Source organism: Cervus elaphus, chromosome 1 (assembly GCF_910594005.1).
Source record: "Cervus elaphus chromosome 1, mCerEla1.1, whole genome shotgun sequence".
NCBI classification, from domain to species: Eukaryota; Metazoa; Chordata; class Mammalia; order Artiodactyla; family Cervidae; genus Cervus; species Cervus elaphus.
Window position 1 is genome coordinate 90537335 of NC_057815.1, and position 20045 is coordinate 90557379.

Genomic DNA, 20045 nt, shown 5'->3' on the forward strand with positions numbered 1-20045 from the left:
CAGAACCAGGCCTCAAAATTCTTCCAGATACCATTCTCTTCATAAAACATGTGCCAATTTCATTGGGTTGGGAAGACAACTTCCTGTGAAAACTAACTGGCCTTTGCTTATATGGACAGCTTTTTAGGGTATTTAAGCCTATTTTATACTATTGCTATTTCTGGATGTTTATATCTTGAAGTCTACTTGAGGGCTGAACATTACTTACCTTTATATTCTACTTCAGTGTTGGCATAATTTTATGCACATACTATGTCCTCAGCAAAGTTGAATAAATGAATACAAAATTAAATAGATTAATGGATAACAGAATATATGAATGGCATGTAAACTCTGGTGTCAAGGTTCATACACAGTGATGTGAAGAATAAAGAATGTCCTATGGCCTCAGCATCCAATCCTAAGCTTCAATTTCTAGAGTATACTTTTACAATTATTTTCTTGGCATAGAAATGGTGAAATTTCACTTGGCATTATAGAATCACCCCAATTAACAAACAATCTACATTAACCATCTTAATGTTAACAGGTATGCTATCATTCACTTCAGTTCAGTCACTCAGTCATGTCCAGCTCTGTGACCCCATGAATCGCAGCATGCCAGGCCTCCCTGTCCGTCACCAACTCCCGGAGTTTACTCAAACTCATGTCCATTGAGTCGGTGATGCCACCCAACCATCTCATCCTCTGTCATCCCCTTCTCCTCTTGCCTTCAATCTTTCCCAGCATCAGGGTGTTTTCAAATGAGTCAGTTCTTCACATCAGGTAGCCAAAGTATTGGAGTTTCAGCTTCAGCATCAGTCCTTCCAATAAAGATTCAGGACTGATTTCCTTTAGGATGGACTGGTTGGATCTCCTAGCTGTCCAAGGGACTCTCAAGAGTAACACTGAGGCTATCATTAGAGAGTAAAACTTGCTAATACGCTTGAGTCATGACGACAGAAGAAATATTGCTTCAAGTCATGATTTGGTGAGATTAAGATAGAATTGCCACTTTATTAAGTTTCTGTACAGAGCATCTGAGATTGTGTTTTCACCCCAAATATTTTTGGTTTCTTATATACCATCTTTTCCCGTATAAGACCTGCGTAGTTCATGTCATGTTGTATTTTAGATAAGCTCCTTGTACTCCTTGGTATCAACCATAGCTCTTTCTGAGCTGTTCTTATTTAAATGTCTTCTCTTCTTTGGCGATCCATAAGGCAAAGTGCACAGATTTTAGGGAGGAACACTTGGATTTAAATTCCCACCTTGTTATCTTCTATCTGTACAACATTGGGTTCATCCACTTTTTCTCTTGGTGTCAGCACGCTGTGATTTGTGGAAAGATTGTGGCATGTGGAGAGAGATTAGAATTAAATTTTATTTATTTATTTACTGCTGTGCTGGGTCTTTATTGCTGTGCGGATTTTCTCTAGTTGTGGCGAGCAAAGGGCCACTCTCTACTTGCAGGGTTCGGGCTTCTCATTGCGGAGGCTTCTCTTGTTGTGAAGCACAGGCTCCAGACCGCACGGGCTTCAGTAGCCGCATCGCGTGGGCTCCTTAGTCGAGGCTCCCGGGCTCTGCAGCACAGGCTCAATAGATTGGTGCACGGGCTTAGCTGCTCTGCGCATGTGGGATCTTCCCGGGCCAGGGATTGAATCTGGAAACAAGATTACATTTTTGTTTTATGTCTCTCTGTCTCCCCTGGTGGCTCAGAGGTTAGAGCACCTGCCTCCAATGCGGGAGACCCCGGTTCGATCCCTGGGTCGGGAAGATCCCCTGGAGAAGGAAATGGCAACCCACTCCAATATTCGTGCCTGGAGAATCCCATGGACGGAGGAGCCTGGTAGGCTACAGTCCACGGGCGGTCGTAAAGAGTCGGACACGACTGAGCGACTTCACATCAGTGAGATAACATGGGAGTGCCGGAAAGGCTTTTCTAACTTCCTTGGTGCCCCCATCCCATTCATATAATTCTAATATCAGAAATTCCCCAGTAGGAGCTTTGTTTCAGGGGAGTAGGACTTTACTAGAAGGGAAACTATTGTTAATCACTAATATCTTAATTTGGATAGTTTTACAAGATGGTTTTCTTTTCTTTCTAGATGGTTGTTATCTGGCCACTGAAATACGGTTCAATCCAAATCCAGTTCATCGTCTTCTTTTGCTGTGAGCTAAGAATTGTTTTTACATTTTAAATGTTTGAAAAAAAAATCAAAGTAGGGTAATACGTTGTGATACATGAAAGTTATACATAATTCAAATGTTAGTGGCCATAAATAAGGTTTCATTGGGCTATAGTTGTACCCAGTATTTTTCTTCTTATTTATGGCAGTTTTTGAGTTAGATTGCCATGAGTAGTTGTGATACAGTGTGGTCTACATAGCCTAAAATACTTACCATGTAACCCTTTAGAGAAATTTGCCTGTCCCTGGCTTAAGCCATATGAAGTTTATTATTTATTCAACAAGAAGCTGGGAGGTGAGCGGTCCCAGGGTTGTTTTGTTGTTCCTATGATGCCCAAGCACCTGGCTGGTGCCCCTTCAATTCTCTAGGCTGTCCCGTCCTGGCTGCTAGACGTCCATGTAGCTCTTGGTGTTATCTGCTCACATACAGGGAGGGAGAGGCTCTCACTTTACTGTGGGAAACATTTCCCAGAATTCCCCGGAACAACTCTGACTCCTGTTGACCAGGACTCGGTCATATGTCTATGCTGAGATGCAAAGGAGGCTGGAATAGTAAGTAGTGAAAATAGGAATGAGATTATAATATTAGACCAAATATTGTGTTTCCTCTGAGCTGGTCACCCTGCTGTTCAATAATGTCATGGTTCTTTCATTAAATAAGGGATGTCTCCACAGGGAGTTTTGGTGGAGGGAACCCTAGGGGATAATGATGTGGGCACAGTTAGGTTGTTAAAGGATTTGAATCTGGTGTCAGAGTCTTCGACTGAAATCCAGTGTAACTACTTAGAGACTGTGCAACCCCAAGTAAATGACTAAAACCCGTAATTCAGCTTCCTTAATTAGCATGAAAGTTTGGACCAAGTGCAAGAAGCATTTATTTTTTTAACCATGCTGCACAACATGTGGGATCTCAGTTCTCTAACCAGAGATGGAACCTGTGCCCCATGCACTGGAAGCATGAAGTCTTACCCACTGGGCCACCAGAGAATTCCCAAGAACCATTTTCCTAGCAATACTGTTTTCCTGACAGCACACCCGGATTTTTTCCCTGATGAATGATAAAGGATTGAGGCCCTAGGATGTGAGTTCTTTTGTGAAATTTAAAATCTCTTGTTACAAGAAATTTAAACCATATACAGCTGTTATCATCATAGCATGGTTAATAGACTCACCTGTACCAGATACCTAGTTTCAATAACGATCAATTTAGGAGAAATCTTGGTATGTCTCTATCAGGGTATCTCAATGGCAACATTGTTGACATTTTGGTTCAGATACTTTTGGGAGGCTGTCCTGTTCATGTAGGATGTCCTGGAATCCCAGGCTTCAACCTACTGGATGCCAGGAGTAACACATCTCCACCCAAACTGTGACAAGGACAAATGTCTCCAGATATTGCCAAATGTCCTCTCAGAGGAAAATCACCCCCAGTTAGGAACCACTGATTTGTACCAGTTTCTCCTTCCATCCAAAATTTAGAGTGTTCTGGAACATCCCTGGTGGCCCAGTGGTTAAGAATCCACCTTCCAACCCTGCTGATGCGATTCCATCCCTGGTTGGGAGCTAAGATCCATCATGCCTGAGGGCGACTAAGCCCGTGGCCAAAACTAGATAGAGGCCCCCGGGTGCAGGCATTGGAGAAAGCCCACATGCCACGGTGGAAGATCCTGCAGGCCTCGGCGAAGACCTCGTGTGCCGCAGCTAAGGCCCGCCACAGCCAAGGAAGTAAATAAAAACAGGAAACACCCCAAATTCCCAAAACAAAACAAAAAAAAACTAGAGTGTTCCTATATCATCCTTGGTAAACTGAAATGAGGTAAAGCAAAGTGGCAATCACCTTAGGACACATATTGCTAACAGACACATAAAACAAATCAAGATAAACCACCGATGCTCACAGACACAGCTGAGAGTTACGGCAGCTTGATGCTGAAATGCTTGGCAGTGCCAGTTGCTTGGGGCGTGTGCTGCCTCTGTAATGCTCACTTGTTAAGACAAATGCTGCTATTTTCCCTTTTTATCTTTTTCTGTAAAAGGAAAAAATCCTTTTCGGGAAACAGGTAACAGGAAAATAGTGGTGGTGTGAAGTGAACCTATGAAAAGTGGGGGATGCCTGTAACCTCGTCCAAACCAAAGGCCAGGAGAAGCGCTATCTCAGTTTTCTGACACACACCACCCATATTCCTTGGACCCATCCTTTGAGTGGTGTCTTGTCATGTGAAGTCACATGACTGAGTTTGTGATAAGCAAGAGGTGGATCTAACTGACCTCTGCATGGTATAGGGACCCACAGCCTAAGTGCCCTGTGAACACTGGGTGAAATTACTTTAATATATTCCCTATTGACTTCTGAAGTTATGTTACCTACAAGGAAGTTTGGGATGTTAGTACCCAGGTCCTGCTTCCCATGAGGCAGGTGCCTGATGAGGAAGGGGAAAGACATGGCTCTCTGGGGACCAGTCGTCTCTCATTTGATCATCATGCCTTCCGCCTGGCATCCCTTAGCAGGGAGAACTCAAGGCTGAGCTGCCAGAATTCTTCTTTTTCTGTGGAACATGGAAAGACAAGAGTTCTGTGTTCTTCTTAATCAGGTGGAGTAGACCCACGGGCTTAGTCCCAACATTCCCAAGCGTAAGGCTGGAAAGGGGAGCCGATTTCCCATCCGGCAACTCCTGAGCTATATGAGCTCTGGTTGTGAGCTTGGCCTGACTGCTTTGAAACTGTATAACTGAGACCTGCACTACGTAAGGGATGTTCTCGGGGCGTTATTTGCCCCTCTGTGACCAGAGCAGAAAAAAGATCTGGGGTGAGACATCAAAGGCACAGAAACTCTGGGTGAGTTTTGTTTTGTGAGCATGTGATCATTACAACTCCCCTTTGAAAGTGAAGGGAATGCTACCAGGAAGGCCTTGGTATTTTGCAAAGTGCTCTCACGCTGGCCTGGTCTTTGCCTGAGGCAAGCACCGCGCTCAGACCTGGGATTCAGGGATGGAGAAGATGTGGTCTTGGTCCTTGGTGACCTTTGTTCTTTCAGTATTTGCTGAACTTCTGTGATGTACCAGATACTGCGCTAAGAAGGCTAGGATGATCTATATGCACTGATCCTCCATCCTATGTACATTCAGTGAGTGTGATTTTGTGCAGGTGCTTTAGTTGGCACTGGAGATAGAGTGGTGGTAAGAAATAATCTCTGCTCTAAAAGTTCAGTCTGGTGGGGCAGATGGTCACATAAAATAATTATAGTAAATTCAATGTGTGTGTGCTTGCTAAGTGGCTTTAGTTGTGACTGACTCTTTGTGACCCCGTGAACTGTAGCTCACCAGGCTCCTCTGTCCATGGGGTTCTCCAGGCAAGAATACTGAAGTGGGTTGCATGCCCTCCTCCAGGGGATCCTCCCGACCCAGGGATCGAACCCCCGTCTCTTGCATCTCCCGCTTTGGCAGGGTGATTCTTTACCATTAGTGCCACCTGGGACGCCCTACAATTCAATGTGCAAAGTGCAGTATTTCCAAAATGTTCTGAGAGGAGGGTCACTGAGCCTAGGGTTCTATGGATTGCAGAGATGGATTTCCTATTTCTGAGAAGGTTCAAAGGTTGCAGAGTTTGAATGGTAGCATTTCAGGTACGCAAGGGACTATTATATAATTCACTCCTTAAGGAAGGAGTCTTTTGTTTCATATCATTTCAGATCACCCTTCCAAATTACTGCCTCCTGGTGACTACATCATGGCTAAAACACACAATGTGACAGAGTTTATTTTCCTGGGACTTTCTTCCAATCAGCTGGTGCAGAAAGTCTTCTTTGTGATATTTCTGCTCCTGTATGTAGCCATCGTGCTGGGGAATTTCCTCATTGTCCTCACTGTCATGAGCAGCAGAAGCCTTGGCTCCCCCATGTACTTCTTCCTGAGCTACCTGTCCTTTGTGGAGATCTGCTACGCCTCGACGACAGCCCCCAGACTCATCTCAGATCTGCTGGCTGAAAGGAAAGCCATATCTCTGTGGGGCTGCATGTCACAGGTTTTCTTTATTCACTTGTTTGGTGGCACTGAGATTTTCCTGCTCACCGTGATGGCCTATGACCGCTACGTGGCCATCTGCAAGCCCCTCAGCTACACCACCATCATGAACCGGCAGGCGTGTGCCTTCCTGGTGGGGGCAGCGTGGATGGGGGGCTTCGTGCATTCCTTGGCCCAAATCCTTCTCATCTTCCGCTTGCCCTTCTGTGGCCCCAGTGTGATCGACCACTATTTCTGTGATGTGCTACCCCTGCTCAAACTTGCCTGCTCTGACACCTTCCTCGTTGGTCTTCTGATCGTTGCCAACGGGGGGACCCTGTCTGTGATCAGCTTCGTGGTCCTCTTAGCCTCCTATGTGGTCATCTTGCTCCATCTGAGGACTCGGAGCTCTGAGGGGCGGCGCAAGGCCCTGTCCACCTGTGGGTCCCACATCACCGTGGTCACCTTGTTCTTTGGGCCCTGCGTCTTCATCTATCTGAGACCTTCCACCACCCTGTCTGCAGACAAGATGGTGGCCGTGTTCTACACGGTGATCACCCCACTGCTCAACCCTGTCATCTACTCCCTGAGAAATGCTGAAGTGAAGAAGGCCATGAAGAGGCTGTGGGTCAGAGCGATGAAGCTAGAAGAGAGGTAGAGGCTGATCTGTGGTCTTGGTCTTGGTCTTGATCTGTGAGTTCAGAATGATGCTAAGACCAGCATTTAAAAATCCTATTATAGAGGAAAATAAAAACAGAGAAATGCTCACAACAAACATTTTAATAAAAATATGTATATTATTGCATTCAATAAAAATGTAAAAGATTATGTCTAAGTAGATGTAAAGATTGGAAGCAAATCTACTCCATCTTTTCAGTAGTCAGAAAAAAAAAAGATGTCTAGTCCAAACTGAAGGGGCAGAATGGGACGAAGTTCAGTTCGCAGGACTTGTTAGTTCTAGAGTATTCTAACTGGTGTCCATGCTCAACTTCATTATAATTACTTGTAAAATATTTCCTCTTATGGATATACTGTTACTTAAGTCATTGTTATGGTTATAAGTTTAGATCATTTCTAATTTTTTAGTCATATAAGTAACACTGAGGGAAAAATAATACTGAGGTCAGGATCTGTGAATAGAAATATTTTACTGTATTTTTTTAAAGAAGCTCACTTGCTATTCTGGCCTGGAGAATTCCATGGACTGTATGGACATGGACATGGGGTCGCAAAGAGTTGGACACGATTGAGTGACTTTCACCTTCACTTGCTATAAATAATTTACTATTTTAAAAGTTATTGAAACCTTTAAGGCATAATGTTAAATTGAGGTTTAGAAATGCTGTAGTAACCTTCCTTGTGACAGAATTGAACATGATCACTTAACATTTTCTTGGTGAGAAGTAAGATTTCATGTAGTCTCAAAGTATCTCCCCACAACATATTTATTAGTTGCAAAAGTTAGTTGCAGAAGTCTACAGTGGAGAAACCTGGAATTCACCCCATTAAACAATTCCTCATAGTTAGCACCATCAGTATTGAGACTGGAGAGGCGCACAGTATTATTACTGTGATATTCCTACCACAATATGTAACCTGAGTCTAATCATGACAACATATCGTGGAAACCCCAACTGAGGAATAGCCTGCAAAGTTATTAGCCTATGTTCTTGTAAAATACAGGACAAAAGAATTGAAGAATTTTTCTAGATTACAGAGAGATGATAACCAAATGTAACCTGTGATCCCTGACTGGATCCTGTACTAGATGAAGGTCATTAGTTGATAAAAGTGCTGTAGGTGAGGTATTTTTAATAATAAATGATCTCATAGTTAATTTCCTGATGTTGACAACTGTAATGTGTTTATGTCTTAGAAAGTCCTTGGATCAAGGAATTGCTCATTAAGATATGTAAAAGTGAATGAACAGTAGCACCAACTTTCTGACATTTCAGAAAAAATTCTGCCTATCTATTTATCAATTGAGAGAGTGAATGATAAAATGTGATAAAATATTAATATTTGGGATATTTGGATCAAGGATATAAAGGAATCCTTTGTATTATTATTGCAACTTTTTTGTAAGTCAGAAATTATTTTAAAGTTAAAATATTTTGAAAATTAAAGACAGCTTGTGTACAACTTCCATTTTTAGGTTTTTTGGTAAGTGAGGAGGATAGTTTTAATTATTATTTAGCTTCGAGTCTTATTTACAAAGTTTTTAATGTTTTTAAACATGTAAACATTTAAACTTTAAAGTGTTTAAAGTTTTACATTTCTACATAGTAATATTTATCAGTTTTTCTTTTGATTTTTTTGCATTGTGTCTGTTTAGATTATCTTACAAGATCAACTAAACTCATATATTTAAAGAAATTAGTTAAAATTTTAATTTAATTTGTGAAATGATAATATATTCTTAACATTAAAAAACATCAGCAAAATAAAAAGATAGCCAAGTAGAAAGTTTCATTCCATTCTTTACCTCATTCCCACATCCCCACTAGATGAACAATTTTCTTAGTTTTCTTTTGGGGTTTCGCTAAGCAAATATTAGAATATATATATTATTACATATAATATATATAACATATATAGTATATAAATATGTTTATATAATATATATTTATATTTATCATATAATTATATATATTATAATTATATTTATAAATATATTATGATATAGTAAAATATATGATATATGTAACATATAATAGATATTAAATGTTATATATTATATATTTAATATATTTATGATATTATACATCATATTATGATATATATGATTGTGATATTATAATATATATGATATATAAATATTATATAATATATAATATGTTATTACATATATTATGATATATAATATATGATATATAATATATATAATTATTAAACACTATATTATAATATAATATATTTATATAATTATAATAATACATTATAATTATATTATATGTTAACATATTATATTTATACAACACATTATTATATATATATATTATATATTATCATAATATATAATGTATAATATATAATATATTTTATAATAGTATATATTATATTATATATAAATATATTATATAATATAATTATATATTATATATATTATAATTATAATGTATATTATAAAATCCCATATTATATATAGTACATATATTATATTATATATATATATTCCAGTATTTGTTTAAAGAAACCCCAAAAGAAAAATAAAAAACTGAGAAAATTGTTTATCTAGTGGGTATATATATATCTTTTATCTCTGTGTTTTACACAGACATACTATGTAAATGAACCTGAAATTTGCTTTATTTACTTAACAATATGTCTTGGAGATTTTTGTATATACAAGGAGAACTTCCTCTTTCTTGTAGTTTTGCCGTGTTCATTGAATGGATATACAGTCATTACTTGTTCAGTCTTCCACTGATAAAAATTTGGATTGTTTTGAAGTGTTGCTGTGAATAACTTCGATTTAAATATGTGCCACTATGCTACCATGTAGTTCTAGAAATAAAACTGCTTTAGATATTACCAAACTGTCCTTCACCTATTTGTACTCTCACCAACAACTTTGTGTTTCTTGTAAAATATTTTGCTTAATTTTGGGATTTTGCTAATCCAATAATTGAAAAAATGGGAAGTCAAATAATTTTAATTTTCATTTTCCTTATTTTGAATGAAGTTGCACATCTTTTTATACAGTTAAAAGACATTTGGGGAGCACCCTGGCAGTCCTGTGGTTAGGACTCCACGCTTTCACTGGGACGAGCCTGGGTTCTGTTCCTGGTTGGGGAACTAGGATCTCACAAGCTGCTTGGTGTGGCTGAAAAAGCTATTTGTATTTTCTGTATAAACTGTTCCTATAATTTCCCTATCCGTATTTGGGTTGTGGTTCTTTTTATTAGGTTCAAAGGACTGTTTAAATGCAAATATTTGTTCTCTGGTATGAACTGTAGTGCACGCATGTGTGCTAAGTCACTTCAGTCATGTCCGACTTTTTGTGACCCCATGGACTGTAGCCTGCTAGGCTCTGTCCTCGCAACTCTCCAGGCAAGGATACTGGAGTGGGTTACTATCCTCCTCCAGAGGATCTTCCTGACCCAGGGATCGAACCTGCTTCTCCTGCGGCTCCTGCGTTGTGGTCAGATTTTTCACCACTGAGCCACCGGGGAAGCCCTTCACAGTGCATACCCATGTCAGAACATCACACTGTATGCCTTGAATACGCACCATTCTTACTTTTCAAGCCTATTTCAATTAAAATAGAAAATTAAACTCAGTAGTAACTCATGCGTATTTGCTCAGTCGTGCCTGACTCTCTGCAGCTCCATGGACGGCAGCCCGCCAGGCCCCTCTGTCCATGGGGATTCTCCAGGCAAGAGTACTGGGGTGGGCTGCCTTGCCCTCCTCCAGGGGATCATCCCAGGTCTCCCGCACTGCAGGAAGTCTTTACCCACTGAGCTACCAGTATTAACTCTTTCTAAGCAGCTGGTGTGTGCGCGTGTGTGTGCGTGTGCACGCGCATGTGCATGTATACGCACGGGTCTCTGACTCACAGGGGTGAGGAAAGGCAGAAAGGAAACTCTCTCTTCATGCATCTTTGGCCACAGAAATGCACACCCTGGGCCATTGTTTATATCACTTCCTGTCATTCCATCAGCCTGTGTTATTCCTAGAAGTCCTTCCCAGGTTCTGGATATAAAAAAGCTGTTAAACATACAGTGGTTTTACAACATTTATTTCTTTTTCAGAGATACAATGGTGAGAAGTTAAGAAATCCTGAGCCTATTACGGTAGCTAATGCCATTTAGTTAAAAAAAAAAGTTATGGAGATAGGCATTGATGGAGAAAGGTTTAACACAGGTTCCTTTAAGTAGTGAGAAATCCTGGGGCTTTAAAAATAGAGTTTCTGTTTTTGAAGTATTTAAGATGAGTTACAGGAGGAGGCCACATGCATACACCACTGTTTTATAATTTATTTGGCCAAACATACAAAGCTCCAAGGAAGTAGCATGGCTGCAAGAACAGAAGCAGGCTGGGGGCATATTCTAGTTCTATTTAATTCTGGCCTCTTTACTTCATAGTGAGGCACCAGCTGCTGCTGACACATTCTGTGTGGATGGGAGATGCTACACCGAGTCCCTTGACACAGCGGGGAAATTTATTATTTATTTAGGTCTGAACCATTCTCATCATCTTTCTGAACCCCAGTGACCTAATCTGTCAGGTGGGAATGCTAGTTTCTAATAGAGTGTTACTGTGACTATATGTGAGATGTTAGAGAACTTGAAAGACACAAATGTACCATGCTGTTACTTAAGACACTATGCCCAGAAGTTAGGGAACTATAGTCTTTCTGAAGCCCTTGCATGTGAAAACCATGTGCTTACAGTAATAAAATGCTTAGAACTTTAAGAATGAGTCATAGTGGGACCTCTGTACTAGGAGTTAGGAAAAGAGTTTAACCATGCTATCAATGCACAGGGTGGCTTGGAACAGTGATTGTCCCTCTTTGACTGTTTGGGCACCTATAAAATGAATGAGTTGGGTAAAATGATCCTGAAGGCCCTTCAATGACTAGCATTCTGTGATTCAACTGTCACATGTGGACTATGTGTGTGAAGTGGTCCTGGTCCTCTTGGTTACAGTCTCCCTGGAACTCACTGACTTCACTGAGCTAGTGAGGGGTGAGGTCAGAGTTGGCCAGCAAAAGCCTCTTGCGGATGTCTGCGGTGGGACAGAAGGATGATGTGATATTGGATTCTCCTCCATCATTTGCTTGAAATGCAGATGGAAACCTCTAGGGGCCAGGACAAGCGGTTGTTAATTATACAGGGGCAAGTAGAAGTCCCAACATTGTAATTGGATTAATTAGAGATAAGTTCCTTAACCTCTGAAAGGAAACAATTGGGAAGTTGACTTTTGCTATTCTCAGAAATTCCCCAGGCAGGGGATGCCAGAAAAGTTCAGGGAATTCAATTCTCTTGTCTCAGTTTTCCATCTCATTCACTTAAACACACACAGTTTCACCGTCCAGCAAATATTTTTCTAAATCTTCATTTTCCTGGGTTTTAGGACAGACTGATCTTGTTCTATTCCCCTATAACTCTCTTCATGAGAAAGTCGTTAAGTGCCGGAATTGGCACATACAAATATTGGCATGGGTGGTGCCTTGTGAGTTTATAGAAGAAAAGTAAGCATTAAGTGGTGCTTTTTTGGGTGGAACAGACTCTGACTCAGGCGGGGTCTTCACACTCATTGCACCATTCATTTTTGTTACTCAGGCTTCCATGTATTTCAATCATGGGCAGTCTTTCTTAGATTTGCCCACTCTTTCAGCAGATCGTTCACACTTTAGATATCGTCCTATTAACATCTCTCCTGCCACCTTCAATGACAGGAGGAGAAAGTGACTCTGTAGCTTGGCTTTATTACAGCAGATATTACAGTCACCCTCACCAGAACCACTTGTAAAATGGTCACCGTGGGGGCGTTAAAGCTAGTTTTCATCAACTGCTGAGTTATGCAAGAATATCCTTTTGAAAAATTCAAGGGGGCTGGCTAAAACATTTTCATGCCTGAAAGTGTCTGGTGAAAATGAAGGCATTAGCTTCTTTCAAACCTGGGGATAGAACTACACAGAAACCTAAATATTGCTGAGGACCAATCTTGGCCCAAGATTTCCAAGTTTTAGATCAGTGCAAGCTAACATACTGTTTATATTTCCTTGTGTCTGTGAAACACAAATCTCTGTCTACCTGGAGTGACTTGTGCAAGTGAATCAGTTTTCTGACTACGGAAGTTTCAGAAGATAAAGTTAAGAATCAAGGCAATAAGCAATATTCAAGGTAAGCTTACTCACTTAATCTCTGTGGGGGCATACTTTGGAATTATTTTCAAAAAGCTTACTTTTTATACTACATACCTTCATTATACTTATATCTATCTATCTATCTATAGTTTACAGGATACTTGCAATGATACCTTCGTTTTGAAATAGGTGTAGCAGCAGATGTATAATTCAGGGGTCAAACCTCCAATATTTATTAACTCTGCTGAGTTCCCTACCCTATGTGAGGTGTAACAGTAGAAAATTGTAAAGATGGAAAACTGAAGTAGGAGCACATTATTGTCCACATCGTTACTGTTATTTTTTTTAGAGCTTACTCTTTAGCTTTGCTTTGCCTTTTCTTATCAACATGACTCTCTTCTCTCTCCACGCTCTCCGTTCAGTGTGGAAGCCTGCTGTCGGGGGGCACCCGTGGGAGGAGTCAGTGGGTGAGATGTGTAAGGGAGAGAGTATTGGACAGGAAGCTGTGCAGACTGATCCTAGTCCAGGCTCTGCACCAGCCCTCCGTGTGAGTCTGGGTCTTCTGTAAGAAGAGGAATCCACAAGCTTCCTTCCAAATCTAACGGTTTATTTTACTCAGTAAGGGACACTAGTGAGGAGAGGCTGGCCATCTTATTCCTCTGGTGATAGAATATCTTTGGAGAAAAAGTAGGAGAAAATGAGTACTGGAAAAGGCAGTTGGACGAATTTTTTAAAAATTATATTTTACTTGTTGGACTTATTGAGGACTTAAGCCTGAAATACAGCTTCTCAGATAGCTCTGAGAGGCTGTTCAGACCAATCTTATTTTTCAGAAGTCCCAGGACCTAGAGTTCTATGATAGGACAATTATAATAAGAAATCATAGATGAGGACAAGAATGAAGAAGTTTCACAGAAGTTGTTTATTGGTCTAATCTATCTTAAGCTTCTGTGTTCATCCTTGTTTTGGTTTTCTTAACCATAAACCCTGGAAATGTGCAGTTACTTACTGACTGATAAGAGTACATTATCTTATCTTTCAGACTCTCTTCTTTAGTTCTCCCAGTTAAAATGTCAGAATTAAAATTAAAATTACCCCACAGGTAAAATGTCACTGCCACTGTCAATAATACAGTCTGATGACCTCTTTATGCAATTCTTTTTCAAATGTTTTCCATTTCTATTCAGAAGTTCAATAAATGTCAACTTATTTTTCTTTCTTCCAATCTAAATACTTTAAAAATTTAACTTTTTAGAGAAAACTTGATTGCACCAAATATACATGTTATTCTGTTAACCTTCAATGACGTTAGACAGAAAAGCATGACTAATTTTTTTTTTTTAATTTGAAAACTAAAGTGGTCCTTACAGATCTTCTGAGAGAATCTCTCCCACTGACACCCCCAAACAAAGGCAATTACAGAAACAGAGAGCATTTGCATTCAAAGCTAAATTTCACAGAAATAATTTGTGAAATTAATTATTTGTGGAAAAAATTATCCATTTTTAACACAGCCATTTTTGCCATGGGGGTGAAGCATGCCCAACCTATGATTCCTGTTCTTCACTGAAATGCCCTGAGGATGAAATATTGGCACATAGCAAGAGAGTCAGCTGGGTATACAGAGGAGCCTAATGGGGAGGTAAGGGAAGGGCCCACAAATGGGTATAGTTTTATGATGTCTATTTTATACATAAGGAAACTGAGACTCAGAGAGGTCCAATCCCTTGCTCTAGGCCACAAAGCTCAGTTTAAACAGAGATCTATATTTTCCAAAATGTAGATGCTTCCACTATCTCTCTTGCTCTTGAAGAGTGCCTAATATTGAATGCATAGCAAGAGCATATTGTGGACTTCCTACAGCTGCTGCTAGTTTTTCAATTACTCTGCAACCTTTGAAATGAACCAGGTGCCCTAGTGCATATAAAAGAGAAAAGGGAAAGGAAGTGGAAAGGACAAAGTTGCCAAGCTTCAACCTCTATTCTTGGAGGTCGGTATGGGTAAGGGGAAATGGGAGTCTCTTGGGTTTATCTATCTCTGTCTCTCTCTCATCTCTGTCTGTCTGTCTGTCTATCAATCTGTGGTAGAACACAAATAAAATAAAATTTACCACTTTAACCATCTTTATGTGCACAAGTGAAGTGAAGTCGCTCAGTCATGTCCAGCGCAACCCGATGGACTGTAGCCTACCAGGCTCCTCCATCCATGGAGTTTTCCAGGCAAGAGTACAGGAGGGGGTTGCCATTTCCTTCTCCAGGGTATCTTCCCAACTCAGGGATCGAACCCGAGTCTCCCGCATTGCAGGCAGACGTTTTACCATCTGAGCCACCAGGGAAGCATTTACGTGCACAGTTCAGCGTATTAAAGAGCACACACACTGTTGTGCAACCATCACCACCATCCATCTCAAGAAGGTCTTTCATTGTCACAAACCACTCTGCACATGCACTCACCAAGCACTGACTCAGTGTACCCCCCCCCCCCCCCCCCCAGCCTCTGGAAACCACCGTTCTACTTGCTGTCTCTCTGAACTTTACTACCCTACAGACATCATACAAGTGGTCTCATATAGTGCTTTTCTTTCTGGAACTGACTTAGCATGTCACTTAGCATATTCAGTCCTGTGTTATTCCATAGTCCACTATTCCATAAGCTAGTTCTAAGATGCTTAAGTCAGATCCCGAGGCTGCTGCAAATCTATGCAAAGAAAGATGGGTGTCAGGCCTGCCTTCTGAAGTGGGGAACACGGAGTCCCCATCAGACTCTGAACTAATGGGGTGATAAGGCAGAATGAAAGCATGAATCAATTATACTCTGATACACATTTCTCTAACAGTGATACTGAGCATCTTTTCATGTGACTCTTGGCCATCTGTATGTCTTCTTTGAAGAAATAGCTATTCAGGTCTTTTGCCAGTTTTTTTTTTTGATGTTGAGCTGAATGAATTGTTTGTGTATTTTGGAGATTAACCCTTCATCTGTTGCTTCATTTGCAAATATTTCCTCCTATTCTGAGGATTGTTTTTGTCTTGTTTATGGTTCCCTTTGCTGTATAAAAGCCTAGATTCCCTGGTGGCACAGACGGTAAAGAATCTGCCTGCAATGCAGGAGACCCAGGAAGATCCCCTGGAGAAGGAAGTGGCAACCCATTCCAGTATTCTTGCCTGGGAAATCCCATGGACAGAGGAGCCTGGCAGGCTATAGTCCATGGGGTTGCAAAGAGTCGGACATGATTGACAGACTAACACTTTCACTTTGCTGTACAAAAGCTTTTAAGTTTAATTAGGTTCTATTTGCTTATTTTTGCTTTCATAGAAACTAACACAACATTGTAAAGCAGTTAAACTCCAATAAAAATTATATCTGATATTCTTATCAACTATCCTCTTATACAGTTACTATTTAAAACTTGTGAGCTCTTTCAATCCTGAAAACAGCACCATGGAAAAGGTATTATCATTTCTGTTTTCCAGATGAAATTTATTGGCATGGAAGAAAATCATAGACTTGTTTAATATCACAGATCTGCTAAATAACTGTGCTGGAATTGAAAACCCATCTTCTGACCCCAAACCCTGTGTTTCTGTCACTGGGTCAACACACAGAAGCTGACCTAGACTGCAGGCTGGTTGTGAAGTGTGTGAATATGGTCTTAGGATGCCTTTAGGTTTGCTGGCAAGCTTGTTTACCTTGAGGGAACGATGGCTTCAGAAATGTGATTATGGATTTTCTGTGTCTGATCGCCCTTTGTCAGAGCCCTCTAAAGACTTAATCACATTTCCTCTGCTCCATAGCCACCTCCAAGGATAGCGGATGAAGCAGGGTGACTGTCTCTTCCCTTTCAGCCTCTCTCCTATGCCTTTTAGGGAGTCAGGCTGCAATTCAATAAGTGCAGGGTAACTGAGGTTGAGAACATCTAATAGCCACTACAAAAGTTGGTTCCATATTACCGTATAAGGTAGTACTGACTGAAACTCTTATTATGGATCCAAATATAAGGTGCACACTTCAGGAATAGAATATGTAGTAGCAGCAGCTACATTTTGAAAGATGTAGGCCTCAGCTTAAAGACGAACTGTGTGTCATTGAATTTCTCTGAGCTTCAATTTTTATGTAGGAAATATCCTCATTTCTGCCATGAAGATTCATTAGTTAATGAAGTGACTGAATAAGAGAAACCACTTCAAAGAAGTGTTATTACCAGCTCAGCTCCTGCTTTGGGATAAATATCAAGCTTTGATGACCATTGTCTTTCCCATTTGTCTCAAGGACAGCATGTTTTGGAGAAGCTCAAGGCAGAGGGGATTAAGAGGAAGCAGAAGGACAGTTTTCCTCAAGGTCTGAAAAGGATGCTCTGAACTATTGAAGAGACATCTTTGGTGATTTCAGGTGTCAGCTCCTGAGCTTTAGAACATGGCTGCTACAAGCAATGTGACTGAAATCATTTTCTTGGGATTCTCCCAGAACCGGGATGCCCAGAAGGTCATTTCTGTGCTGTTTCTCCTCTTATACGTGGCCATCCTCCTGGGTAATGGTCTCATTGTGGTGACCATCAAGGCCGGCAAAGGGCTCACCTCCCCCATGTATTTATTCCTCAGCTACTTGTCCTTTGTGGAGATCTGCTACTGTTCTGTCACAGCCCCCAAACTCATCCTGGACTCTTTTATGGAGAGGAGAGTCATTTCCCTCAAGGGCTGCATCACACAGATATTTTTCCTCCATTTCTTTGGTGGCACCGAGATCTTTCTCCTGACGGTGATGGCCTACGACCGCTACGTGGCCATCTGCAAGCCCCTGCACTACACGGTTGTCATGAACCGAAGGGTGTGTGGCCTCCTGCTGGGGGCGGCGTGGGGTGGGGGCTTGCTGCACTCGGTCGGGCAAACCTTCCTCATTTTCCAGCTGCCCTTGTGTGGCCCCAAGGTCCTTGACCACTACTTCTGTGATGTGCACCCGCTGCTGAAGCTGGCCTGCTCAGACGCCGTCCTCGTCGGCGTGCTAATCGTCGCCAATGGCGGCTCCATCTCCGTGGTCAGCTTCACGGGGCTGCTTGCTTCCTACGCGGTCATCCTGCGCGCCCTGAGGACCCAGACCTCAGAAGGCCGGCGCAAGGCCCTCTCCACCTGCGCCTCGCACCTTGCGGTCGTGGCCCTGTTCTTCGTTCCTTGCTCCTTTGTCTACATGAGGCCCTGCATCACCCTCCCTGTAGACAAAATAATCGCTGTGTTTTACACGGTGGTCACACCTCTCTTAAACCCCGTCATTTACTCATTCAGGAATGCTGAAGTGAAAAACGCCCTGAGGAGACTGATGCGGAGGAAAGGGAGTGGGGAAGAGAAATAGATGATTCCATCAGGGAAAAATGGGGAGCAAGGCATACGAAATTGGGGTACCGAGATTTCACTGTCTACATTTAACTGACTGGGAGGTCTTGGCCCAGCCACCATCTTTTTTTTTTTTAAACATGTAATTTCTTTCTTTCTTTTTCCTTCCTTCCTTTCTTTTCTATTCTTCAAATTCTTCTCCTATTTAGGTTATTACAGAATATGAACTAAATTCCTGTGCTGTACAGTAGGTCCTTGTTGGTTATCTATTTTAAATATAGCAGTGTTTACATGTCTATCCCAAACTCCCAGTCTATCCCTTCCCCAACCCACTCTTCCCCACTGGTAATCATAAATTCATTCTCCAAGTCTGTGAGTCTGTTTTTCAATTAAGTTTATTTGTATCATTTTGTAAGTGATATCATATGATATTTGTGTTTTTCTGTCTGACTTACTTCACTAATCGCCAGGTCCATCCATGTTGCAGCAGATGGCATTATTTCACTCTTTTTAATGACTGAGTAATATTCCATTGTGTATATGAACCACATTTTCTGACCCATTCACCTGTTGATAGACATTTAGCTTACTTTTATGTCTTATCTATTGTAAACAGTGATGCTCTGAACATTGGGGTGCATGAATACTTTTGAGCCAAATTTTTCTCTGGATATATGCCCAAATTTTGGTTTCTTCATCTTTACGGGACCGGACAGGATTGGAGGCGTCTCTAGGATGAAGTCTAGGAAGGGTTTTCTGGTGCTGCACTTCCACATTTGACAGTGCTCTTGAGGCAGATTGGCTGATTTGGAGAGAATGAACTCTCTAGAAAACCAGGATCTCTCTGGGAATAATGAAGAGGTTAGGTGGAAAAGAAGAAGAAGCTGCTTCAAGGAGGTGAAAGTTTAGGAGAGAAATAGTGGCCATTCCAATGCTTAGACATTTTATTGTTCTGACATACCAAAGATTTGCCCAGTGGGTTCTAGGCAGGCCAAGTTGATCCTGGAGGTTTTAGTCCTCAGAATAGAAGGTGTTTTAGCTTTCGACAGAGATTCATATAAGCTCATGCTATTAAATGGAACCACAAGGAGATTTTAAGAGATCTGAAAGCACTAGGTGATGATATCTACTTAGGCACAGATGTTTTCCATGTACCATTCACATTTCGATGTCTAAAATTCTCTTCTGTTCACATCTGTCTGTCCTTTTCTCTTCCTCTTGTTTTCCCTCCTTATACCTTCATTTGTTTGGACTATTAGTTTTCTCTCTCTTCAGCCTCTTGGCTTCTCATGTTTCTCAGCCCTTCGAAAAAAGCACCCCGATAACCCACTCTCTTGCACAACCATGTTGCCTTGTCACTCTCCATCCATGAGCACCCCTGCTCCTCTCTATGCCTCACTCGAGCTGCCTATTGACTACAGTATGAAGTTAACTGCCCTTGGGTCCTTGCTGCTTGTCAATCATATTTCAATCATATTTTTTTGAGTCCTAATATCTATAACCACCTCCCCACATTAGAAGAACATAGCCCTCAAACTCTAACCCCGGCACTGACCCTCACTCACAGCAGATGATTTCTTTTCAGAAATCACCTGAGAGCACTTCTCTGATTTCAGTGTTTCTCTCCTTAAGACTCTTCCATGACTCCCCATTGCCTTCTGAATCAACCACAAACTCCTACTTGACTTGTAATACCCTTAAGGTATGGCCTACTCTTAATGTTCTTTTTTTTTTAAGCTGC

The 20045-nt window shown here is 41.1% G+C and overlaps 2 protein-coding genes across 2 annotated transcripts; both read left to right on the top strand.

Moving 5' to 3' along the window:
- Positions 1–5894: 5894 nt before the first annotated feature.
- Positions 5895–6824, top strand: LOC122707402 (olfactory receptor 4X2-like). The gene has a single exon (XM_043922900.1). It carries the CDS (start codon positions 5895–5897, stop codon positions 6822–6824), a length of 930 nt encoding a protein of 309 aa, XP_043778835.1.
- Positions 6825–17393: 10569 nt separating this feature from the next.
- On the top strand, positions 17394–18323 carry LOC122707489 (olfactory receptor 4X1). Its single transcript, XM_043922985.1, has one exon. It carries the CDS (start codon positions 17394–17396, stop codon positions 18321–18323), a length of 930 nt encoding a protein of 309 aa, XP_043778920.1.
- Positions 18324–20045: the final 1722 nt, after the last annotated feature.

Coding starts and splice junctions, on each gene's coding strand:
- LOC122707402 (XM_043922900.1), top strand. CDS start 5,895: ATGGCTAAAACACACAATGTGACAGAGTTTATTTTCCTGGGACTTTCT.
- LOC122707489 (XM_043922985.1), top strand. CDS start 17,394: ATGGCTGCTACAAGCAATGTGACTGAAATCATTTTCTTGGGATTCTCC.